A 26,983-nucleotide genomic window follows, 5' to 3' on the forward strand; every position below is an offset into this window, starting at 1 on the left:
TTTGCCATGATTGCAACATAAATTTATTTCAGTTGATTAACTTGGATACAGTCAGCCTTGCCCCATACATGGTTCGAATCTCGGTCAGCCGTGCTGAACCAGCCAAGATTCAAACAGTCTAAAGCGGAGTTCCACCCAAAAATGGAACTTCCACTGTCCGGAATTTGCATGCAACTCGCACGTGCGCAACAAGGAACCAGACTGTGAAGACTCCCTTACTCAAGATGCCGTCGCCTCCACCCGGAGCTGAGGGGCAGGTTGGCTTTGGATGAGGACACAAATATAAAGCTTTCTGTATATGTTAACAATCTCAAGAAAATCCTCCTCAGTACTAGAGATCAGAAGTGAACCAATAAAAAACTGTTATCCAGAATCCTCCAGGGAAGCTCACAGTGCCATGTTTTTATATGGTTTCTCAAAGGTATCTCCTAATGTGTCTTAATGATAACAATTATACATCTGCTGCTGATGACCTATCCCTGGTTGGGAAGCACCCCCGCCTCTCGCCTTTCATTAATTATGCACACTGCGAGAATGGGGAGACAATTCTCACCGTATGTGTGAGAAGTTGTAAATCTGTTGGATGAATGAGGAGAAGGACCTAGGTAACTCCCTGCTGTAAGATCTGCTAGGCCATATTAGGGGCCTTGTTAACGCTCTCAGTTTAGTGAACAGATGCTCAATGAAAACTGTGCGAGCCACGAGACCGAGCACGTGTGCACGCTTCATAGAGACATGCAGCAAAAGAAGCATTAATCATTCAAGCTGTGCATGAGATGGAGGTAGAAGTAAGGAGACAGGCTGTCAGGATTTTTGCAGAGTACTGCTGATAATGTGTATAAATCCTGCTGACCCTCCACTAACAAATGCACATCCTATGGTGACTTGGACACAGATCAAGAACAGCTCGGTTCTTATAGAGAGACCTGCAGCTTCTTCCAGCATGGATACAATTTGTTATCCAAAAGATGTACACACAGGTCCAACTGTCTGCATTGTATCCATACAAATACATCCCAGCAGATCTTTTAAATACTCCCAGGTAAAGCTGGCCATAACACTGATTGTTTTGAACAGATTCCGCCATCCACACAAGCAAGGTGAATGGGGGAATCCCCCCTGCTGTCAGAATACACACACCCGAACTACATCCAATTGGCTTCAGCGTGGATCAACCAAGGTCATTCTAATGATCAACTTCGCTCTTGAAGTTACAGGGATGAAAACGGGCAATTAAAACTGGCAGGGATGTTTGATGTGACCAGCTTTTATTTATTTGATGTAATACCTGAATCCCAGAAGGAAAAAGAAAACGTTGTTGCTGTAACCGATTATAAAGTATTAACTGGAGTTCAGCTTCAGATTGTTAGTGTATTTTGACCTGCTAGTACTTCTAACACTACCCTCCCCACAGACTGACAAATATGCCCCCTGTGCTTCTTCATCCAGAGCGTCAGCACTTTAATACAGGAGGAGGTGTGTTAATGGCCAGATCACCAGATGAAAACAGGGGGGAAGGCCAAAGGGCCAGTTCACACCACATGCAGTCCAGTGTGTTTTTTTTTTCCCTGCATCAAAAACACATTGAGAGTAGGTTATATGGTTGCTATTAGAATAGTTACCAGTGCCTGCAGTTTCAGTGCATTACAGTTACAGGGGAAAAAAAAGTAGAACACGTTGCATTTTTGTTGCGCTGGACTGTACTGGAATGCTGTAAAAACACATCAAAAACACACCGGAGCACACAAAAAAATGCACTGGAACACATGTCCTTATTCAAGGTTAAGAAAAAAGGGGGAGGGGGTGGGGAAATGTACTGGACTACATCAAAAACACACCAAAAGTGCATCAAAAAAAGTACTGGAATGCATCAAAAAGGCGTCAAAACTATGCATGCAGAAAAGCATCTGGAACATATGCCAACTGTGTTTCTATGGTGTGAACTTGCCCCTAAAAAGGAGAAATCAAATGCAGACACCACATCTGATTAGTAAACTGCAATATGATACATTCTTGGTTATGGGTGCAATACCGCTTTAAAACTCACATTCACATACGAAAATTGGAAATGCCAGCGTTCTATCAGATTAGCGCTACCTCTGTGTAACTTAAGTGACATTCCGACCAGAAAAAAAAAAATTACTGCGCATGTGCTATGCGTTCCAAACACTTCATGATCTGACCGGTAGTGGTAATCTGATAGAACGCCGGCGTTTCCAATTTCGAATTTAGGTAAAGAGGTATTGCACCCATAACCAAAAATGTAGGATATTGCAGCTTACTAAGCAGATGTGGTGGCTGTACGCAGACCTCTTACTACACCCTGCTACGTCTTGAATTTGAGAGTTTTAGCATAAATGGAGCATATATAAATATACTATATTGATATCTGTGATGCCGTTTGGATTAAAAATTTTGAAAGAAGCTGGACGTCAGCAGTAGGAAGGTGGCGGAGGTTATGTTGGTAAACCCCGCACTGCTCAGCACTAAACCTTTAGGCTTTCAAAATTAAACATCCAAACCGCATCACAGATATCAATATACTATATTTATGTATATACGCTCTTTTTACTGCTAAATTTACTCTGACATTCAAGACATAGCTGGGTGTAGTAAGGTGTCTGCATGGGTATTCCATCAGATTACCGCTACCCGTCACATCATAAAGTGTTTGGAACGCATAGCGGCATGGAATGCATTTTGGAACGCATAGCACATGCGCAGTAAGTATTTTTTTGGTCGGAATGTCAGTTCCGTTACACGGGTAGCTGATGGGTAGCAGTAATCTGAGGACCTGCCGGATCGATCCTGTCAGCGCAGGAGGGCACCGTTTGACAGGTAAGTCTGTCATAATGTACAAATTTGCTGCGCTTACTAGCACATTATAGCATAACCCACCTGGGGGGGGGGGGGGGGGGTGCATAAAGAACATTTTATAAAAGGGTGTTAACTACTGCTTTAACTGAAACATCTGCAGGACAACTTGTTCTGTTGAAAAACAGCCTTACTTAGGATCACCAGGTGAATAAAGAAAAAGCCTTAAAAAGAAAAAACAAATGCAGCCATCACAGGTAGGATACTGCTTTAGGTTTGAATCTTCCAAAAGCACACCGTCATGGATCACATGAAGAAGTAAGCATTGTTACTTTTTCTTGACTTGGAATTTTGGAAAGGATCTATATACTCTTCCAAATATTGCAAAAAACAGGTGTTCTAAAAAGGACAGAAAAAAATATATAACTATGTACAATATATGTTACTAAATGACAAAGAGAGTCATTTGGGAGAGATTATCTTTTAGGATTATCACAGTTTGGAGGAGGTAAAATCAGGAACACACGCTCACTAATATGTTTTTGCACAAAGTCAGTTCTATCTAAAAGCACATTTACTGTAAGGGGTGAAGCTTTAGAGGGTTCTCCAAAGAACATTAGAGCAATTATTGCCTTAACTGCTTTGTTAAGCATCCCTCTGTGAAAAACAGCTGTTAAAATCATCAAGCATATTTTTAATGCCAGACGTGGCATTATGAAGATGTAAATGCCGAGTTGGAGAGGTCGTCTCAGCTGAACGTTGCAGAACAATTGCAGGCTGAGAAAACGTAACCTCTGTCATTTGTCTTACATCTTTTCTACTCTGAGAAGTTCCCATTGAACAAAAAAAAAACACTAAAAGTCAGACAAGGAAGAGGAAGAAGAGAGAAAAAAAAAAAAAAAAAAAAGACTGATCCTGGTACAGCCTGTGCCTGTTCTGTAGCCAAAAATACCGAGCAGCATGCTTTGTGACCGACTCCCTGTGTAAAGCAGAATACCTTTGTGACCACAACATCCTCCCACACTCTGTACTCTACAAATCGCTAAGTCTGAGGTCACCACCTACTCACAACAGCCAAAACCCACTTCAAAACTTTGGTTACTGCTTTTCACCTTGCTCTACGCAAACCTACTGCGGTAATTGCCGGGGAATGTAAAGCATTTCCTTTAAAAAAAAAAAAAAAAAAAAGTAACCATTTACCAAGAACATGCGTGGGAGGAACTCCTTTAGTCATCCCTGCCGCTACGATGAAGAGCACAGGAGTTCTGAAAATGGTTAGTGGTAGAGAATCTACCTGCCCAGAACATCTGTAGGTCATCCGTATACAGCAGGAGGGCACCAGACTTCACAGATGGCAAAAATCACCTTGCTGCAAATAATCTGGCCTGCCGAGAACACCAACTGCTGATCCATCTGAGTGTGCAGGTCTGATATTCTAACCCATGGGTCTTCAAACTACGGCCCTCCAGTTGTTCAGGAACTACAATTCCCATCATGCCTAGTCATGTCTGTGAATGTCAGAGTTTTACAATGCCTCATGGGATGTGTAGTTTCACAACAGCTGGAGGGCCGTAGTTTGAGGATCCCTGTTCTAACCCAACTAAAAGAGGGGGGGAGCTACACTGCAAAGCAGGGATCAACCGATTATCGGTGGCCAATAATCACTTTTTTTTTTATTTAGTTTTGTTTCATTTTTACTATTTAGTATAGTCACAAACATACCCGATATTGCTTCAAGGGGTTTTACCGGTAACATTCTTTAAAGTGGACGGTCAGTTTTATTGTAATAACAACCTATGTGGCTCAGCAGCCGCTTGGCTGTCATTAGGATAAAGGATGCCCCCCCCCCCCCCTTGCCCGGGCTCTGCCAACCCGCCAGGAGGCTTGAGCAACAATGTCCGATGGCTGACCGAAGAGTAGAAAAACAAAGCCGATGCTTCGTTTGAGTCTCGGATCTAGTAACCAGGAAGCGATGTCATGACATCATTTCCGGATTATTGGCATCTTAAAGGCGCCAGTTTTCAAAAATATAAAGAGGGAGCTCATAATGGAGCGTGTCTATTCAGAACACAGTTCTTCTGCTGTGTGGAGGGAGGTTTATGTGCCTTGCCCCCAATCAGCTCTCATACACCAACTCTGTGCTCCTGACAGATGAAGAAAAATGTAACACAATCTGCACTTTGGAAGGGGTGTAGAAAGCAGAAGATTGCAGATAAATAAAAAATGATGTATGAGGATTTGTTTCATCTCTGTGTATCATCTGAGGCTGTGCACTTCACTGGGTATACATGTGAGGGTTTACATCCACTTTAACGCCAGTGGTTAAGCCAGAATAAATTACTCCAATTAAATGAATAAACGCCGAAGCGATTGACGCCTGTAAATGCACCTAAACACACGTTTACAAGCATTAGGCGTTCTTTCTGCCAGAAACGCTGCTGTCAGGAGGAAAAGCTTCTAGTAGAGTATGAAACATATTGTGTATGCATGAGACCTAAAGGATGAACTAGGGCAGATATAAACAGAAACAAAGCAGATTTCTGTCCAATAACACATCATTTAAGGCCCATCCCTAACCAAATAAACAGTACTTAAATTGTGACTTCATATCATGATGTTGCAGTCCCTTTATACAGCAGGGGTCAGACTGGGGGAGGGAGAAATAGCACAAGGAGCCAACCAGTTGTGCTGCGGTTTTCATGTGCTAACTAGGAGCAGAGAGCAGACTGATAGAGAGATGAATTCATAAGTCTGCCATTTCTCATTTCAATGTCAAAGGCTGGGAAGGGGAAAGACCAATAAATGTTCCTGAACAGAAGCAGAGAAAAAATAATAATCAGATCTCACGTCCTGCCAGACGGGACTGTGCTTTGTGGCAGAGTTGGTTAAATCTCAGGACTGGATGGACAGAAATACAAAATATTTGTATTTTATCTGTTTATTTAGATGCCTGTCTAGTGTTTAAGGTTTAACGCTGCAAACATGAGCACATTAGAGCTGCCATGACAAGGCGACGTAACCGATTAGGTAGACTACGAAAATACGTCGACGTGTGTGCAAGTCATCGATGCGTCACACAGTGAGAGTTGCAGGTCCACAACCCCACCGCGGCTTTCAGCGTGGTGCTTCTCTCATCCTGCTCAGTGTTTCCCGCTCCCCTCCGTGCTGCCGTCCCCCTCTCTTAGCCCCCTCCATGCATCTGTCCCCCTCTCTTCTCCTCTTCTCCCCCTCCATGCTGTCGTGCCCCCCCCCCCCCCCCCCCTCGGTATCTCAGGATGGAGAGCGGAGGTAGGAGCCGGTAAACCCGGCTCCTTCATTTTCAGAATGGACAGTGACCACTGACTCTGTCCATTCACATAACTGAAACATTGTAACCTCCTGTGATTATGATGTCTCAGCTAATGAATGGAGAGAAGCCGCTGTCTTCTCTCCATTATCAGTGCAGCTGAGAAAGGGACTGGGGAATCTGTGTCCCTAGTCCCTTTCTCAAATGGGAGACGTCAGAGGTCTGTTAAGACCCCTGATATCTCACCATAGTCCCCCCCCCCCCCCCCCAACAGGGCTGATAAAAAAATGCAATAAATAATATAAAAAATAAACACACACACACACACAGTCCCCAAACACCCTCACCCTTAAAAAAAAGAAAGCATTGTAAAAAATAAAATTATAAACATTAATGAACTTCTGAATATAAAATAAAAAAAAAGTTAAGATAAAAAAATATAACTACATACTTATATATAATATAAATGTATGTACTAGTTATATTATTTTATCTTACTTTTTTTTAAGTACTTTTTGTAAAGTTATCCAAAGGATTAATTAGCTAATAAAAAAAATAAAAAATAAAACACTAAATAAAACACTAAATAAAAAATAAAAAATCGTATAGTCGATGACTAATCAAAAAAAAGAATCGATAGATTAGTCGACAAACTAATCTTTAGTTGCAGCTCTAGAGCACATATAAGCCCAGTAGGACAGTTGTGTTAGGGACCTTTGAGTTCAGCTTTCTTTTCTGAAATAAAGATCAGACATGTGAGGGGTGCTTATTTTGTTGAAATGCTAATGAAAGACCCCCAATGGCCCATCTGTGGCCACATGTGATAACTCATCCCTACTAAATTACTCTCTGCTGTGTGTAGACACAAAACTAAACTTCATTACTGCCATACAGTTGGCTTTTGTTTTGTTTTTTCCAAAAACACTAACCCACAAATTAAAAAGGTGAATACATATTCAAAATAAATGCTTAATATTTAAAAACACAAATGAGTGGTAAAATATTGCTGCAAAGTGCTCCATATCAGGATCAGGCTTTCATCGCCATCTAGTGGAATTACTAAAAACTGCAAATTAAAGGCATCTCTCCAGAGACCAGATCATGGGTGGAAAAAAAATGTTTTGGACTGTACACACATGCATACATACCCCTCAAATTTTTGTAAATGTTTTATTATATTTTTTCATGCGACTACACTGAAGAAACGACACTTTGCTACAATGTAAAGAAGTGAGTGTACAGCTTGTATAACAGTGTAAATTTGCTGTCCCCTCAAAATAACACAACACACAGCCATTAATGTCTAAACCGCTGGCAAACAAAAGTGAGTACACCCAAGTGCAAATGTCCAAATTGGACCCAATTAGCCATTTTCCCTCCCCAGTGTCATGTGACTAGTGTTACAAGGTCTCAGGTGTGAATGGGGAGCAGGTGTGTTAAATTTGGTGTTATCGCTTTCACTTTCTCATACTGGTCACTGGAAGTTCAGCATGGCCGCTTATGACAAAGAACTGTCTGAGGATCTGAAAAAAGAATTGCTGCTCTACATAAAGATGGCCTAGGCTATAAGCAGATTGCCAAGAACCTGAAACTTGGCTGCAGCACAGTGGCCAAGACCATACAGCGGTTTAAGAGGACAGGTTACACTCAGAACAGGCCTCGCCATGGTCCACCAAAGAAGCCGAGTGCACATGCTCAGCGTCATATCCAGAGGTTATCTTTGGGAAATAGATGTATGAGTGCTGCCAGCATTGCTGCAGAGGTTGAAGGGGTGGCGGGTCAGACTGTCAGTGCTCAGACCATACACCACACACTGCATCAAATTGGTCTGCATGGCTGTCATCCCAGAAGGAAGCCTCTTCTAAAGGTGATGCATAAGAAAGCACACAGTTTGCTGAAGACAAGCAGATTAAGGACATGGATTACTGGAACCATGTCCTGTGGTCTGATGAGACCAAGATAAATGTATTTGGTTCAGATTGTGTCAAGCGTGTGTGGCAGTAACCTGGTGAGGAGTACAAAGACAAGAATGTCTTGCCTACAGTCAAGTATGGTGGTGGGATTTGTCATGATCCGGGGCTGCATGAGTGCTGCTGGGACTGGGAAGCTACAGTTTATTGTACGGTGACATACCGAAGCAGACATGAGCCCCTCCCTGCGGAGACTGGGCTGCAGGGCAGTATTCCAACATAATGACCCCAAACACACCTCCAAGACGACCACTGCCTCGCTAAAGAAGCTGAGGGTAAAGGTAATGGACTGGCCTGGCCAGACCTAAACCCTATTGAGGATCTGTGGGGCATCCTCAAATGGAAGGGGGAGGAGCGCAAGGTCTCCAACATCCACCAGCTCTGTGATGCCGTCATGGAGGAGAGGAAGAGGACTCCAGTGGAAACCCGTGAAGCTCTGGTGAACTCCATGCCCAAGAGGGTTAAGGCGGTGCTTGAAAATAATAGTGGCCACAAAAAATATTGACACTTTGGACCCAATTTGGAAATTTTCACTTATGGGTGTACTCACTTTTGTTGCCAGTTTAGACATGAAATGGCTGTGTGTCGAGTTATTTTGAGGTGACAGCAAATTTACACCGTTATACAATCTGTACACTCACTACTTTACATCACAGCAAAATGTAATTTCTTCTGTGTTGTCACATGAAAAGATATAATAGAATATTTACAAAAACGTGAGGGGTGTACTCACTTGTGAGATAGTGTGTGTAATATATATATATATATATATATATATATATATATATATATATATATATACACACACATATACATACACACACATATATACATATACACACACACACACACTGTGGCAATCAAAGTCGCACTCAAAATTGCGAGTGGTAAGGCAGTGTAAAAGTTTTTCAGGACTGCAATAAACTGAAATTCCACTAGATGGCAGCATTGGCCATCAATTTTGTGTCAATCTCAGAACTATAAAATTCTATCTGGAACACACTACAGATGTGCCACCAGAAATATACTGCATGATCTATTCTATTTGAGAAGCATGGGTTATATATTATTTGAAGATAATATACTGGAAGATGCAGGATTTACATTGAAAAAAAAAAAAAAAACTAAGACAAAAGTGGCCACAAGGGGGCATGTACGGACCATGTCCTATATGGCAATGCAATGAACACCTCACCTGTCCAAGCCCTATATATGCAAATTAGCATAAAATTAGAGCAGTTTTGATATGCTGCATACAAAATTGCAGTTTATAACAATAATAAAAAAAAAATCTAACAAATAGAAGCATAAATGTATGCTTAACACACAGATAACTTTGAAAACATAACAGTCATCACAGAGCTACGCAGATCTTGTGCAGAGTGTATGATTAAATGACACTGCAGTGACCCCTGACATTATTTCCACTAGACAGTGAAGAGAGAAGATTACAGCTGACATTTCCAATCAAAAGGTATGCCTGCCAATATCCACGTATTATTTCATAACTTGCACAGGAGCTGGTAGATCTCTGCCCAGGAGCGTTGCAAAGTTTTCTTTTTTTTTTTAAAGTGAAAACCAGTATTTTCCCCACGTGCCCCTGACACAACTTATCCCTTAAAGGGGTTGTAAAGGTTTGTGTTTTTTTTACACCTTAATGCATCCTATGGTGAAAAAACACTTGGCAGTGACCGGCCCCCCACCCCGCGTTTTACTTATCTGAGGCCTGGAACTTCACCCGGCGGGGACGCGCTGTCTCTCTGCCCGGGGAACTCTGCTATTGATTGGATAGCATTGGCTCCCGCTGCTGTCAATCAAATCCAATGACACGGGCACTACTGGGGCGGGACCGAGTCCTATATTTGGCGGCTATGGATGCCGAATGCTGGACTCAGGAGCGCGCCCACAAGGTAACCCCCTTGGGAGAGCCCTTCTCCTAGGGGGTATTCTGATGTGGGGAAGAGCCGCGAGAGCCGCCGTGGGACCCCAGAAGACGAGGTTTGGGGCCACTCTGTGCAAAACGAGCTGCATAGTGGAGGTAAGTATGACAGGCTTGTCATACAAAAAAAAAAAAAAAAAAATGAACCCTCATGCCCCTTTCACACCGAGGCGGTTTTCAGGCACTACAGCACTAAAAATAGCGCATGTGTGGCACCTGAAAAAAACGGCCCCTTTCACTCCAGTATGAAAGCCAGAGTGCTTTCACACTGGAGCGGTGCGCTGGCAGGACGGTGAAAAAAATCTTGCTAGCCGCATCTTTGGAGTGGTGAAGGAGCCGTGTATTCACCACTCCTACCCACTGAAATCAATGGGGCAGCGTGGCTATACCGCTGGCAAAATGCCGCTGCAGCGGTGCTTTGCGGGCGGTTTTAATCCTTTTTTCGGCCACTAGCAGGGGATAAAACTGCCCCTCTAGTGGCTGCATACCACTCTAAAACGATGGTAAAGCAGCACTAAAAACGAGCTGCACAGTGAAGGGAAGTTTGAGTCACTGACCTGGAACAGGTAAGTAGATAATCACACCTGACTTCACTCTGACCTCCCGGATTGGTGTAGCACTTACATGTCACTGGAACCGATTTACTAAAACTGGAGTGTAAAATCTGGTGCAGCTCTGCAAAGAAACCAATCAGCTTCCAGGTTTTATTGTCAACGCTTAACTAAAACAAGCTTAAGTTAGAAGCCGATTGGCCATCATACACCGCTGCACCAGATTTAGCGCTCTCCGGTTTTAGTAAATCAACCCCACTACTGATCAATGAGGCGATACATCAAAGGATGGATTGATAGTGAGCCACACAGGAAACAGGAAGGTGGTGCAGAGCAACAGTTGAGAACTAAAGAAGCTATTGGTACATTAGACCCCCCCTGACTTTAGGGCTCATCAACACTACAGATTGTCCATGAGCACAAGAACCTCTAGCTGCTCAATATGCATACCCGCCAGCTGTTCAAATTTCTATTTCGTTTTATTCATAGTCTTTAAAAAAAAAAAAAAAAAATTTTAGTTTTAGTCTTATTTTAGTCATTTGAAATGTTTTGGTTTTATTTTACTCAACTATAATCTCCAGAAAATGGAAGTTGACTAAAATAACCAGTCAGCTAAAATTTAACGGGTTTAGTTAAATTGTAATGCATTATTTAAGCATTTCTCTAGAATTGCCAAACTGATTATATACTCCTGGAGTAAAGATCTAACATCATATTATTACGTTTTGAACATGCACGACAGACAGATTTAGCCGTCTTTTGACTGAAAAGCCATTTTAGTTGTCGTAATATTTTATTCATCTGAATTGTTTTAGTTGTATTTTAGTCAACTTAAACGAACATTTTAGTAAACACTGAACAACAGTTCATCTATGGGAAAGCCACAGCAATTGGACAAAGTTTTCAAAACTGTTCAATCTCTACTCTCCCAGATAAGTCCGGCCCAAAACAGTCGGAATGTGGCTTACAAGCATTGGATAGTTACACAAGACTATCAAAGGGACACATAGCAATACTGTTAACCACTGCATATGGGCACCTTTGTGATGTTCAAAAAATGTAATTGAAATGTCAGTTGCCTCATTTACTATACACATAGATACATTTATAGGGATCTGTGAAAGCGAAAGACCTGCAATCGGTCACAAACAGCTGGCCGAGTCTTCGGATTGTTCTGTGAGCTGCTGAAACCTTCAAATGCCATTTCCACTTTCACCCGCACAAATGACAATCTACCCTTTCCACTTGGCTGCCTGTACAAGGCTCAGATGACTATCAGCTGCAGACACACTATTCCTGGCCACGGCATGCCACTTCTTACACACGGCCTACAGTAGCTGGAAACTGGCGGAAGATTCTAGAGACACACAATCCTCTGGACAGATCTGAAGTATTGTACAGACACAGATCCTTCCTCTGCCGAGGAACCACAAAGATAAATCATTCCCCATTATTTACTACCCCACCATTCCATTAAAGCAGTGTACTGCCTAAAAGGTAATGCTCTACTCCCCGAAAGTTGGTCCTCGGGGGGGAATCTCCCAGTGGGCAGAGTAGCCTTAATCTCAACATCTTGTGCTTGAACCACTTTATTCTACAACTTCTCTGTTTTGAGTTTGATTTCTACATATGCGCTCCCCCTTGCATGGGTTGCCAGCATGTCTCATTTTTGTACTATGTATGTTCTGTGCATTTTTTATTATATATAAAAATAAAAGACTTACAGTAAAAATAAAAAAATCATTGCCAATCTAGACAAGCTAAAATTTTTGTGATTTTTCTCTTTTTCACAGTTTTTTTTTTCTACAATTTTTCATTTTACAATTTTTATAATTTATATATATATATATATATATATATATATATATATATATATATATATATATATATATATATATATATATATATATATATATATATATATATATATATACACACATACATATACACATACATATATACACATATATATACATATATATATATATACACACACACACACACACATATATATATGTGTGTGGATAGATAGATATATAGAGATATCTATATCCACACACACATTATGTGTGTGTGTGTGTGTGTGTGTGTGTGTGTGTGTGTGTGTGTATATATCTCTCCCTCTCTCTCTACATACACACATTATATATATATATATATATATATATATATATATATATATATATATATATATATATACACACACACACACAATTATATATTTAATCAAGTTATACTGTCTGGTTCAGAGAGTTTAAAAAAAAAAAAAAAGATTCCATTTAATTATAGGGGGGAAATAAAATACTAACTGAACTGGCTGTAGGCTGGATACCCGAGACACAGCCTGGCAGACATAAGAGAGGAGCAGTTTGTTGACTACCAAAATTCCACAGCCTACTACGCCTCGATCGGACTTCAGCACTGTCATACGTCCAAGTTCAGGCACTAAAGTTAGAAAAGCACGTTCTGAATGCCTAGGAAGCACCGAATGGAGTGGATTAATAATAGAGGACACAATTGCCAGTCAGTTAAGCTTACAGCCAGGAAAGTGGAATATTCTACAACTGCCATAGAAATAACACATTTGGCTCCAGTAGGAGATTTTTGAGATGGCAGAGAAAATGTATGAAAACTGATGCAAATAAAAAAATAAAAATAAATACTCAATATAAAATGTCTCTACAGAGACGAAGCAATACACATTACACTTGTGCAATCACCATGTAAATAAACATCCCCATCAACAAGTGATAAAGCCATAAAAGTTATTTTACCACAGACAATGACATTTTCAGTAGATGTAATCAGAGGTGTGTTGTTATTGCTTTATACCGACACTTAATGGGGTAATTTTCTTCCAAGACAAATTCTGCCATTTATAACCGATTATGGACTTCCTGTTTAAAGTAAACTTGACCCAAAGCAAAGCCAAACTCTGTTCACAAAGACAACAAATCATAAAATCCAGGTAACCATGAGTGAGAATTTTACATCAAAACAGTAATCAAGAGAGAGATAGAGAGAGATATAGAGATATAGAGAGATAGAGATATAGAGAGATAGAGAGAAATAGATATATTTCTCAATAGATATAGATAATAGATATATAGTGATATGGGCTGGCAGCTGAATTTATATACGTTTGACTTTTCCTGTGAAAGTCGCATTTCCCCATCTTCCCTTACCTTCCCATCCTCCCCCATGAAGGTCAGCAAAGTCAGCTGCCATATTAAAGCACCAATATGTCCCTAAAAGACATTTGTTTGTGACAGACTAACTATGGCAATATGCAGGACAAAGTAGACTTTCCTTTAAAATAAGTAGGGAAGTGCCACTTTAAATGGGTTTACTGCTATAAGCTAAAATTTGCCATAAAACATGTTACCTGTAAAGAAACAAGTAAATACTACCAGTACTTCTCAACCATACGATGGATAAAAACTGCTCTGATCAAGAGAAAAATTCTAGGATCAAGTCTTGCAGAAATGGACTCTTCTGGAAGTGTCAATCTTCTGGCACCCCCTGCAGAACTCAGTGGTTCCTTCTTCCATCTCTCATATTACCATTATGTCCTGTAGTGACCGAGAGCTCAACAGGGGGAATCCCTGAGAGCTGCAGGGGGACAGAAGATCGGCATTCCCGGGAGCGCCCATTTCTACAAAAGACTAAATGCTCATTTAAATCACAATCCCCATGTTAATTTTTAAGATCTGTATGTACATTTACATATGTTTTTAATGTGATTGTGGTACTTTTTTTATATTTTATTTTTATTTTTAAAGGATAAATTTACCTTTTAACAAAAAATAAAATACTAGGGTTGCACTAATACCAATAACGGTGCCGATAACAAGTATCTCTGCATGAGTACTTTTATTCGTGCAAATACTCTGAAACCTAAAAAATTGGTACCTTTGTGGTGCGATTTGAACCTAAATAAAATGAATAGGCTCAAATCACACTGCAAAGAATCACATGTGATTTGAACAGGAATGCTGTGTAATTACTGTCTGAATCGCATGCTTGTCCAGCCTGGGTTCACACAGGATCGGTGCGGGAAACCGCATTTAATTTGGACAGGAATCGCACCGCGTCCCTAATCAAATTATGCAATTCCTTGCGGTGCATTTTGAGCCCATTCATTTTGTATGGGCTCAAACCACACCACATCGGTAATTGGCATTGGTGAGTACTTGAGCACAGGTATCGGTACTTGTAAAAAAATAGAATTAAAAAAAAAAAAAAAAAAAAAAAAAAAAAAAAAAAAAAAGGTATTGGTGCATCCCTAATAATTCATACAAATCCTGTATAATAATAAATGCACTTTTTTGGTGGTAAAACAATGCACATTTACTATTTTTTTGTTTTAGAAGCCTGGAAAGCATTGCACCAGTGATCAGCAGAGTCAGTGTAAGCCGTCTACCCATATATCATACAGGCACAGCATTTTACACTAACAGGAAGAATTAATAAACTACCACAGTGCTCAACAGTGTCCTGGTAGTTCACCGAGAACCACAAGCCAACAACCGCAAAGGTTGTTGGTAGCTGTAGTCCATTCCTTCACAGAACTATGAGAATGAATGATGTGCCCCGGCAGGTGGAGCCCCACGCAGTTGTTTTTAAGAGCCATATACATGGGCAGAAGCTGGCCAAATGACCGACTGCTGTAAACACAGGCTGAATGTCGGCCAGTTTCTATCGAACCAGCTGATGCCACCCGATATTCGGCCCGTTATATGGCCCTTAAAAAGTGACTGTGTGGGGCTCCACAAAACATGCAATCTATGGAAATAGCTCCTTCCATAATAAGACTTGCTTTAGGTTAGTGGTCCAATGAATGACGACAGTAATTTCTACCATATTAATAGAGCCATTCTCCTAATATTTAACGAGACGGCTGACACACATCACAGGTAGGGTAAACGGCATCTATTGTGTCTGTTTGCACAGACATTACAGAAGAGGCCAATACCTCAGACACTTTGCACAGTCATTTGTCTTAAAAATCCAGAATTTCAAGTCTAGCAGGGTACAATAATAAAACTGCATATTTTTGCCTCATTTCAAGTTTGTCAGGAAGCAGGAAAACGATGCAATGCTCCAATGATACGGCATTATTTCATGTTCACTACTCGAGAACAAAATCTGCCACTCAATGTGCTTTCCAGCCGAATGAATGCCATTCCATTTAGAAAATCTCCTTGTCAGGGTTCCCTGATGACTTAAAAAAAAAGCTAGTCAACAATTTACACTACCTGCATCACCCCAGAGCCAAAATATCAGTTCCGGGTGGATTAAACAATGTTAAAGTGCATAATGCTAAGGAAGCACATTCACTCTGAATAGGCCGACAACCTACAACCCGCACATTTTATAAAGACGAGCAGCATTTTTTACACTTCCAAAACCATCAAAAACTCGTCCCCCAGCTATGTCACTAACTTAGTCTTAAAATAATTTGTTCTTTGTTTCTCCCAAGACCTCCTGCTCTCTAGCACCCTTGTCCCCTCCTCTTATGGTAACCTTCAGGACATCTCCCGAGCCTCTCCCATTCTCTGGAACTCCCTACCCCAATTTGTTCAACTATCTCCTACTCTGTCAACTCCGAAAACCTTTATAATAGGAGCATCCTATCCTGCCCCCGCATAACAACTGTACCCTTATCTTCTCCATCAGCTCATCCACCACAGCCTTTTGTATCACTTGATTTTCCCTCTAATGCCCTGTACACACGGTCAGACATTCCGACGACAAAAGCCTTCTGATTTTTTCCAGACAGATTTTGGCTCAAACTTGTCTTGCATACACACAGTCGCACAAAGTTGTCGGAAAATCCGAGTGTTCAGAACGAGGTACAACACGTATGGCGGGACTATAAAGAGGCCAGTAGCCAATAGCTTTTGTCTCTTAATTTATTCTGAGCATGCGTGGCACTTTGGGTGTCGGAATTATCTACACGCAATCGGAATTTAAACGATCGCATTTTGTTGTCGTAAAATTTTAGATCCAGATCTCATACTTTGTGTGTCGGGGGTGGGGCTACATGGATTTTTGACATACATACACACACACAGGCAGCCATGTCAGTTCAGTGACATGGATCCAGTTAAAATAACAGGGAGAACGTGATTAATCAGGCTTGGCAATAATGAGCTGCACTGTGGAAGGAATGTCCAAAATGGCCTTCATTATGCTTGGAGTGGCCACCTCAGTTGACCTCTATGGTGACAAAGCCCTGAACAGGCATAACCACAATGTAATAGTGTGAACGGGTGTTAAAGCTTCCGATCAGAGAAAAGGGGTCAGTGTCAGTTGCGTTGTAGCGCAAATACTAACACTCAACTACAAGACTAATTATGGATTACAAGGATTACCCTTTCTTGACCAATATCTCATTTGTGACACACATTAATAAATGGCAAAAAAGTAACTGACAAGCAGTGTAGCTCACGTTACAAAGAAATAAAAAAGGACACGTGTCAACTGACCCTTGCAATATGGAGGGGGGCCCCCTACAAGGGTAATCTTTCTCCAGGTTGGACGTTCGCTTTATATCACCGTTTATTACAGATTTTACAAAAACGTTGCGATTCCCTCAACTGCTACTGTAGTTTTATCACAAATCAAGTGGCCATGGTTTATCAGAAGTAATTTTATCAGAAATCACACTACTAATGAAAGACAGCAGACACTCATTTGCTGCTGTGAAGGTATGGGGATGGCATGCTTTAGCTAAGCATTATTGCATTTGTCACATGATGATTCCTGAACATCCCCGTTGAGCTTATGAACATGCTGGAGAGTATGCATATGGAATAGATGAGGTTTTACAAGCAAATCTGGACCACATTACACAGAGAGAAGCTCACAGCAAGACAAATAATAACGGGGGATTGCTAAAAGGTCTAAAACCGCTGCCTACCTTTGTTACCAAACCACTTTCTTCTTTTAAGAAAAAATGTGCAAACCAGAATTGTCCAGAGTGTGGATTGACACTTTCCTCTGAACTACAAGGCTATGTTCCCCCTTTCAAAATGTGTTCCCAATAAGAATTGGGGGCAGGCCACAGCTCCACATCATTCTGGTCAAAAGCTGGCCAGAATGTGACTCTCATGCAGTGAAGCAATTCTCCCTCAACTCTCTCCTTCAGAGGAAAAAACTGTCCAAGTGGTGCTGGGACTTCAAGCACAGGTACTTTTTTTACTCCTGAAAAACACAAATCCAGTAAGATTACTGGCTCCAGCTCAGTTACTCACATAAACCGGGGTCTCCAAGGTGTACAAAGGAAGCAACTCAAAGCACAAGAATTCTGGACCCGGATCCAACCAGGATCTCCTTCAATGTGTACCAAGATCCCAGATCCTATCAGATACTGTGTCACTCCTACTACAAAAGAGATCTGATCAACTCATCCTCCTGCCTACTTGGGAGGAGATGGGAAGACGAGCTGGGTATCATCTTAAATCCCAAAAAACTGATCCTACCCAGAGGTTAGCCCCACATCTATCTCAAAAGCTTACCAAGAAGAAGGAAAAACCAAAAAATTGCAGAAAAATAGACTTTTTAGGCACCAATAACTCGTATTAGTTAAGAAAATGTATATATTTTATTCAATGATAGTATTTAAAAAACACTTAAGACAAATATTGTTAAAAATATAACAAACACCAAGCTATCGGTTAGTGTAGAAGCATGGGCCGGGTAGCCCCCGATTTAACAGCATGCAAATGGTGAGTATTTGGGGGACCGGACCACCACCTAGCTTGATGAATAGTCACGTTAGCTTGATGCAGCTCAACATGTTTCACGACTGAATACAAAAACTCATAAGACATAGACCTAGGAATCAACCTCCAGGCCTACCTGTTCCATGTAAGTACTCTCTCTCTCTCTCTCTCTCTCAAACAAAGCATAAAAATCACTGTTGATTTATTCAAAATGTGGCCAGGACATGTATCTAAGGCAGGCATGTCCAAAGTTCGGCCCACAGGCCAACCGCAGCCCGCGTTCCAGTTTTGAATGGCCCACCTGATTATTTGGACATGCATATCCTTTATGCCCCACCCCCCCACAATGATCTCCCAATGCCGGGGCCACAAAAGATATATGCTGGCTTCCTTGGCGGGTACAGGGAGCAGTTGTACACACAGGAGTATTCCCTGTTTACACGGCAGCCTCTGTAATAGGAAGTCCGTCTCCTGTGCTGCCACTGGGAGACTTATGTCCTTCATAGGAGGTGGGACTTTGCATTAAAGAGGCTGCCGAGAAAACAGTAAAAACAGAAAAAGTTTTTCCTGTAGGTAATCTTTTGGCGTTTGTCCTGCCCCCCTCCCTGTCCACTCCAAGGCTGCAAATGGATGGGCATCAAACAGGCTGCATTCCTGGCAATGTTGGGTGCTGCAGTCATGGCATTTGTGAGGCTGCAAATGTGCAGACCCTTATTTGGCTTTATAGTTCTAATTTAATTTTTTTTATATAGCTTTTAAGGTTCTCATCTTCCCATTGCCGAAGTATAGCACTGGCTGTACTTTTCATCATAAATGAAAGGATGTTTACCCTACAAAGCAGTGATCTGGATGGAGAAAAAGCATCATTATAGGGAAGTTCTTTGCACAAGGCATACATTTTTTTTTTTTTTTTTTTTTAGCACTGTCAATGCTGTGTTTTTTAATCTATTTCATAAACTTCTCCAAGCTTTGCATGTGAATATCTGTCCAACCTTGCTTGGTATATTTACAATTTAAGAACGAAAACAAGCATCCAGTGCCTCATACATTAGGCTAGATTACCATCCTCATTCCACAAAGGACCTGGAAAGCAGAGAGCTTCAGAACCTGATCCCAAGACCTGGAATGGAAACAGTCACCTGATCCAACCACTAACCACTTCCCGATCTCCCCCCCCCCCCATCGGATCTCTGCACTCTGCTCTGCTGAGCAAAGAGGATTTTAGCAAACATAGTAGGAACAGATCTTTACCTACTTCTGTTCTGAAAGATATTGATGAAGGCCTTGCAATGCCCTTTATGAAGCCTTCTAGTGTGTCACCCACTGTAAAGAACTAAACAAAAGCACTGTCTGCTTTGGACACTTTTGTAATAAAGCGTACCGCCCACCTGTACAAAGAGGTAGTCACACTTAAGGTTTGCGTTACTGTTACTTTCACATTTGTGCTTTTTTCATGCATTTTTCTGACACGCTTAGGGCAACCCATTCATTTGAATGGGCTGACCTATTTGCAACAAACATGCACCTTTTAGGGCGTTAAGCTCTGCGCATTTTGGGGTGCTTTAAACAATATGTTTTTGAGCATTTGTATGGGTGTTTTTGAGCATTCTTGCAGGAATCCAAGCCTCGAGTATTTAACCAATTATTTTTAGCCAATGGAAAGCTAGTTACATGGGGAGCGCCCCCCACTGAAGTCTATCGAGCCTGAAAAACAGTTTGTAGCCAAAAAAAATGTTGTGTACTTATTGTTTTGGAGTTGTCACTACTCTCAAGTGTGAACAGACAAATGAAAACCATGGGATTTTGGCTGCTGAGCTGAATCAAGAAAGAGCAGCAAAAGCTCACAATGCTCCTACTCCTTACAAAAACCAAGTATTAAAATGGTATTTATTTTCCCCATCTAATAAAACATTTCATTTTCTACTGTGGTTATTGGATGTATACATTGTTGGGTTCCTCGAATATGATCACCGTCCAGTGACGGTATTCCAGTCTTATGGGCTCATGCACACAGGCGCAACAAAGGAGTGTGTGCTAGCCAAACAGGTACATTGAGCTACGTGCATGTACAGGTTAGTAGGAACGTTTCATGCATACAGTGTACAGGCAAGATTTTTTACACAGACCTTGCTGCCAACAAAATCCTACATTAGGCCCCAGTCACACCTGTATTTGAGGTGCTGTTAATTCTTAATGGCACCAAAAATACGGATAGGAAACATGCATTTTGTCATGCTGTAAAAATATAGGAAGCTCACCACGCGAAAAGTACAGGAGCTTCTTTTGGCAGGTTGGTTGTGCATAGAGCAGCCCATGCAAGAGTATGGGCTTCCCTATGCTGTCGCATGAAAAATGTATGTTAGCACAATGTACATGTGTGAACGGGCCTAAAACTCGATGCCTTGTATGCACAGGGCCTATACCTGTCCATCCCTGCTAAAAGTATGAATACAAGAATACTAAGGCTTTCTGAACAAAGCAAATCCTATAAGAACTCAACAGCAGAAAATTAACAGCATTAAAAAAGATGAACCTCCACAGGTTTGCTTCAGACTTACTCTGTCTTTGTCATCAGCTACATCACAAAGAACATCATCGAGGTCCAGAATGCCGCCATCACCATGTTCTAAACGATGAACTTGAATCCAGTAGTTAGGGTCCTGTTAATGGAAAACAAAAGACAAAATTAACACTACAATTTATGTGTATAGTGTGCATTATACAGAGGCTTACAGCAAATCACATACAGCAGTCTAATGTCATCCAAACATTTGCTAAATTCCAGGTTAAGAAAGAAGTGAATTTAAAGCGGAGGTCCACCCTAAAAATGGACCTCCGCTCATCGGAATCCCCCCCCCCCCCCTCCGGCGCCACAATCGGCACCTTTCAGGGGGGAGGGGGTGCAGTTACCTGGATAATCCAGGTAACTGCACCCACTTCCGAGCTAGCTCTCTGCGGAAAGGGGCGTACGTTACGCCCCTTTCCGCAAGCGCCCGCCCCCTTCAGCAAGTGCCCCGCTGCCTGCTGGGAAACACACAGATCCCAGAGGCAGCGGGGACCGTCCGGATTGCACCGCGCGGCTCGCGCATGCGCAGTAGGGAACCGGGAAATGAAGCCGAAAGGCTCCATTTCCTGATTCCCATACCCAAGATGGCGGCGGCAGGACCCGCCAGACGAGCGAGCGATCGGCTTCGGGTGCCGACATCGCGGGCGCGCTGGACAGGTAAGTGTCACTATTTAAAAGTCAGCAGCTGCAGTATTTGTAGCTGCTGGCTTTTAAAAAAAAAAAAAAAAAAAAAACGCGGAGTCCCGGTGGACTCCCGCTTTAAGAGATTTTAAGCATTACTTAGAGAATTAAGCAGACTTAAACCCTCCATCTATAACCCCATACACACTATCAGATTTTCTGCTGACTTTTGTCTTCAGATTTACCAAAACCATATATGAGGTCAAACCTTAGGAGTTTCAATGTGTGTGCAATCAGGCAGGCCATTGCACTGTATGGTTTTGGTAAATCAAAAGACAAAAATCAGCAGAAAATCTGATAGTGTGTATGGGGCTTTACACTCGCCTCCCTTCAGGCCGACAATGCTGCAGTCCAAAAAGGTGCCCCCTGTACAGGGGCGGACTGAGAACTCATTGGGCCCCCAGGCAAAACAGAGATTATGGGGCCACACAAAATACACAAACACACACACAGTATACAATCACACAATATACAGAAACATGTTTCTATTGGCTGAGAAAGTACTGGAGAGGTGGGGCAGCTATAATCTCAGGATTTTTAGACCAAACGGATGTCGGTAAGGGACATTTGAGATACAGATGTAAAAAAAAAAAAAAAAAAAAAAAAAAAAAATTTGTACATACTGTCCCTGGTTTTACCAAGGCTGGTAACCCGGATGGGGCCCCCTAGTGGCATGGGGCCCTTTATCCAGGATGGAGGTGCTCTAATACAGGTGGCATGTTACTGGCCAGATCACTAGGTGAAAACAGGAGGGGGGGGGGGGGGGAGCCTAAATAAACAAAACTAATGCAGCCATCTCATCTAATGATTGGTAAGCTGCAATATCTAAAATCTTTGGTTTTGCATTTAATACTACTTTAATGTTGTGTTTGTTCTTAAAGCTGCAATAACCCCAAAAACCAAAAAGTGTTATATCCTGCAGATTACCAACCATTAGATGTGGTAACTACATTAGTTTTCTATAGTCTTTCTTCCCCTTGGTGATCTGGCTGATCTTTGGACAGCAGCAGTGTCAGTCTAGGGCAGGGATCTCCAATCTTCAGCCCTCCAGCTGTTGTGGCACTACATTGTAAAACTCTGATATATATTCACAGACATGAATGACTAGGCATGATGGGAATTGTAGTTCCATAACAACTGGAGGGCCAACGTTTGGAGACTCCTGGTCTAGGGGATGGGAGCGTTAGTGTATTTAAATCCGCTAGTACATCTAACAAATCAAAGCTAAACTCCAGCAAAGTTTTTTGTGGATAAGGCTACATTTACAAATGATCACAGGCGGAATCGTAATTCCGCCTTGCAGCCATTTGAATTGGCAAAACACGGGACACATTTGTTTTGCTATTACTTCTAATGGAACCCCAATCATGCCGCAATTGTCGTGTGGTCATTTGTACTGAAATCGCAATTGTTCCTTTTTGAAAGACAAGCGATTTACCGTGATCATGAGTGAATGCAGCCTAAAGCTTTGTAAGCACCACTGTCAGTGGTAAATGGTTTGTCTTAACTGATACATCTGAAGGACAGCATACTGGCCATATCACCAGCCAAAAAATAAAATGCAGCCACTACATCTAAGAATTGGTAAACTACAATATAATAAATGGTTGCTTTTGGGTTTAAGTGCTGGTTCACACTAATGCAGAGCAGGAAACGCATCGCATTCCTGTTCAAATCACATGCGATTCTTTGCAGTGCTATTTGATCCCATTCATTTTGTACTGGAATCCGATCTCATGAGTGTTTACACCCATGCGATACAATTCTACCAACTGCACTGCGTTTTGCAACCTGTTTTTGGGGTGTCATCGACTTGACACCCGCAGTGGTTCACATGAATGGAGTGCGATTGTGATGCGGTGTGGGAAATGTGCAGGAATCTCTGGGAATCCTGCGCTGCATCAATATAAACAGACCAATACTGCTTTTATCCAGAAGAGCCATGACCACCACCTGTAACTACAACTCTAGACACATGTACTCAAGGAGAACATATGGAGCACACAGGCTAAACTATTTATACAGAACTCAAATTATAGACCAAGACAAACCCTATCATTAGCTTCCCAGGTTCTGGTTCACAATCTTGTTTCCCTCCAAGTTCTACATAGAAAGACATGGGCTAACAAGACCAGACAGGCCAAGAATACAGGAACTGCCAGTGAACTCCTACAAAATGTACTGATCAGTTTCTCGGCAGGCTGAATGCACTGAGGAGAACTCAAAACGTGTTCATCTGGCGTTTTGAGAAGAAACCGACAGATCAGTTTGTTGTCACGCTATGGCCATCTTACAGAGGAACTCCATGTTTCCAGTCACTTTAATGACTTATGCTGGCCATACACTATACAAAAAAATTGTCCGAAATTCGGTAGTTTACACAGTTCGACAAGTTTTGACATTTTCTGCCGAACTTACAACTGAAAGGTTAATGTGTGTGTTTCCGGCCCGAACTGTCTGCCTGCACTAGGTATATGTTAAAAAAAAAAAAAAAAAAAAAAACACAAACAAAAAAATGCATTCATTTATGTCCACTGAACGATTTATCAGTCATTACATGATGGCACTATCGTTTGCACTCACGGCTGAATAGTCTTTTTTCGAAAATGGGTTTCGGCTGATTTTTTGTATAGCATTAGTTTAGGTCATTTTGGCCAATGGGGGCATACAGGATTTACAGTGGGCTAACTTTACTGGTTAGTTTTTTTTTTTTTTTTTATTCATTAAAGTAATTTTTTCCAGAAAAAATTGCATTTGAAAGGCCACAGTGCAAATAGAGTGCGACGTAAAATATTGCAACAATCACCATTTTATTCTCTGTAGTGTGTCTACTATATATATATATATATATATATATATATATATATATATATATATATATATATATATATATATATATATATATATATATATATATATATATATATATATATATAATGTTTGGGGGTTTAAGAAATTTTCTACCAAAAATATGATTTTTAAATTGAATCCAACAAATGTCAGAAAAGGGTTTAGTGTTTAAGTGGTTAAACTTTTTTTACTTACACACAGTCTATTTCATTGACAAATTGTTACAATGTTTATACTTAAAGCGGAGTTAAGAACTTTTTATGTTTATTTAAAGTCAGCAGCTACAAAGCGTAGTTGATGACTTTTAGGCCCCTTTCACACGGGGCAGATCAGTAATGATCTGCCCCGTGATGATCCGCTCGCTCAGTGGGGATCGCTCAGTTGTCCCCGCTGAGCCGGAGGCGGACAGGGTGGTCTCCTCACACTGTGCAGGGAGCGCCCCGTCAGCTCTCCGCTCTCCTCTATGGGGATCGGATGAGCACGGACCGTCTGTCCGTGTTCATCCGATCCACTCTGCAGACGGATAGAAAAATAGGATTTTCCTCCGTCTGCAGAATCGAACAGTTGCGGAGGCGGACAAAAGCGGGTGTCTGCGGATGTGCATCCGCAGACACCCGCTATCCCATAGAGATGCATGTATATCCGTATTTCATCCGCAAACGGATGGATGAAATAGGACATACTGTCCGCATGTGTGAAAGGGGCCTTAATAGACAGACACTTACCTGTTCCACGGTCCAGCGATTCGGCCAAATGGAGCGTCGCTCCTCTCCCCCTCCTGAGCTGGCACTGCCACCCTGGGCACCCGGCTGTGACAGCTTTTGGCTTTACGGCCGGGCACACGTGGCGCATTCAGCATGAAATGGAGCATACATTTTTGCTCAAGTCATTCAATGAATCCAAGCTCTGCAAGCTGAGATAACATACACTGCACTGATGCATTTAAAGAGCACCTGTCATTTCAGATGCATCATGGCAGCACCTGTTAGTGGGCATCCATTCACCTGCTGCCACCACGTCGCTCACCTTGTTGTGTCACTGCCGCATCACCAGCCGTCCCATTAAAGTGAATGGGACTGTCGGTGAGTTAACAGCAGCTGGCCAGAGGAAGAGCCGCTGCGGGACAGAGATGACAGTTGCTCTTTAGAAATGATGATTTAAAATAGACTTGATTTAAATGAAACCCCCCCTACTGTTTATATCAGATATTGCAATTAGCTTCACAAAAAAAAAAAAAAAAAAACAAAGGACAGTCTAATGTTTTTAGTCTGACAGCCTGTTTCAATAAATATTGCTGGAATTTTGAACAGTAGCAACAAAAAAGCTAAACCCTCTGGACCCCTTAGACACGGGGTGGGCTCTGCCGTTTATAGGGGAATCTGTCTGCAGATTACCGATTTTAAAAAACGAATTTCTTTATAAATTTCAGGCCAATATGTATTCTGCTACATGTTTTTGGCAAAGAAAAAAACAAAACCACAAGCGTACAGCGCAGGGGTCTCCAGCTGTTGCAAAACTACAAGTCCCATGAAACATTGCAAGGCTGACAGTTACAAACATGACTCCCACAGGCAAAGGCATGATGGGACTTGTAGTTTTGCAACAGCTGGAGGGCCGCCAGTTTGAGACCCCTGGTATAGCGGTTTGCACAAAAGTTAAAGCATCTACAAACTATAGTATACATGGAAGTGTTTTTATACTAGTAATGGCAACAATAAGTGACTTAAAGCAGGACTACTACTCAGACACTTGATGCTTTGTGAGAACCATTGACAAGAATACAGTGAATAATGCTACAAAAATGCATTTTCACTCTACTAATGGCTCTGTATGGGAAGGGATTAAACATCTAGGGTGTTCAACGTGTCTGTGCCTAACCAGTGTTTTTTTGTTTACCATGTGCCGTTTTTACCAAGGAATTTGATGGATTATCTTTCAAATCCACCACATCCCAGCTGACAGAACAGAACTCTGCCTTGTTTACATAGGCAAAACTCTGTTCTGTGTTTCTCTTCGCAGTTCAGCTGGTGCGGTGGCCATCCACTGGCTGGCACCCACTAATCAGCTTGTAGTTGGCAATCAGTTAAGCTGGCCATCAATGGATCGCAATTCAGCAGGAACTATCTTTGGGAATTCCTGCTAGAGAGAAGTCGATCTATCAGCTTCTCTGAAATGAAGGGATCCAAATGAGTATGCAATAGTGTAGAAGGGAGTATTCCTCCATCCACTTCAATTGCTGAATGGCTGAGCCAAAAAAAAAAAAGGAAGGAAGACAATGATGATCCATTTATGGCCAGCATTAACAGAGTATAGAGCATAGAGCATGCTGTGCTCCTATGATGATCATTGCAACACTTCTATTCCTAGGGAGAATTGTACCAGCTCTGTGTTTCTTCCACGTCTGCATATCTGTTCTCTACTATGGAATAGTGAACATCCAGGTGTTAATGTAAACGGTTTAGTTTTCTTTTAAGTCAGGACAACCCTATAGATTCACATACTTTTTCTATCAAGTCTCTTGAATATTTAAAACCACGTATTAAAGATAATAAAGATGTAACGTAAAAAAAAACTGCATGTGTTTGTTAAACACAAC

General features: G+C 41.6%; 1 protein-coding gene across 11 annotated transcripts in view; it reads right to left on the reverse strand.

Moving 5' to 3' along the window:
• PARD3 (par-3 family cell polarity regulator) overlaps positions 1-26,983 on the reverse strand; it is an 835,070-nt gene that overhangs the window by 712,657 nt on the left and 95,430 nt on the right. For all 11 annotated transcript variants that reach the window (XM_077491101.1, XM_077491100.1, XM_077491097.1 and 8 more), the window contains exon 2: positions 20,849-20,950. In XM_077491101.1, the coding sequence (XP_077347227.1) occupies positions 20,849-20,950 (102 nt within the window). The remainder of the gene's footprint in view (positions 1-20,848; positions 20,951-26,983) is intronic.

This window comes from Lithobates pipiens, unplaced genomic scaffold, assembly GCF_037356315.1.
Source record: "Lithobates pipiens isolate NorthernLeopardFrog02 unplaced genomic scaffold, aLitPip1_a1.2 Scaffold_19, whole genome shotgun sequence".
Lineage (NCBI taxonomy): Eukaryota > Metazoa > Chordata > Amphibia > Anura > Ranidae > Lithobates > Lithobates pipiens.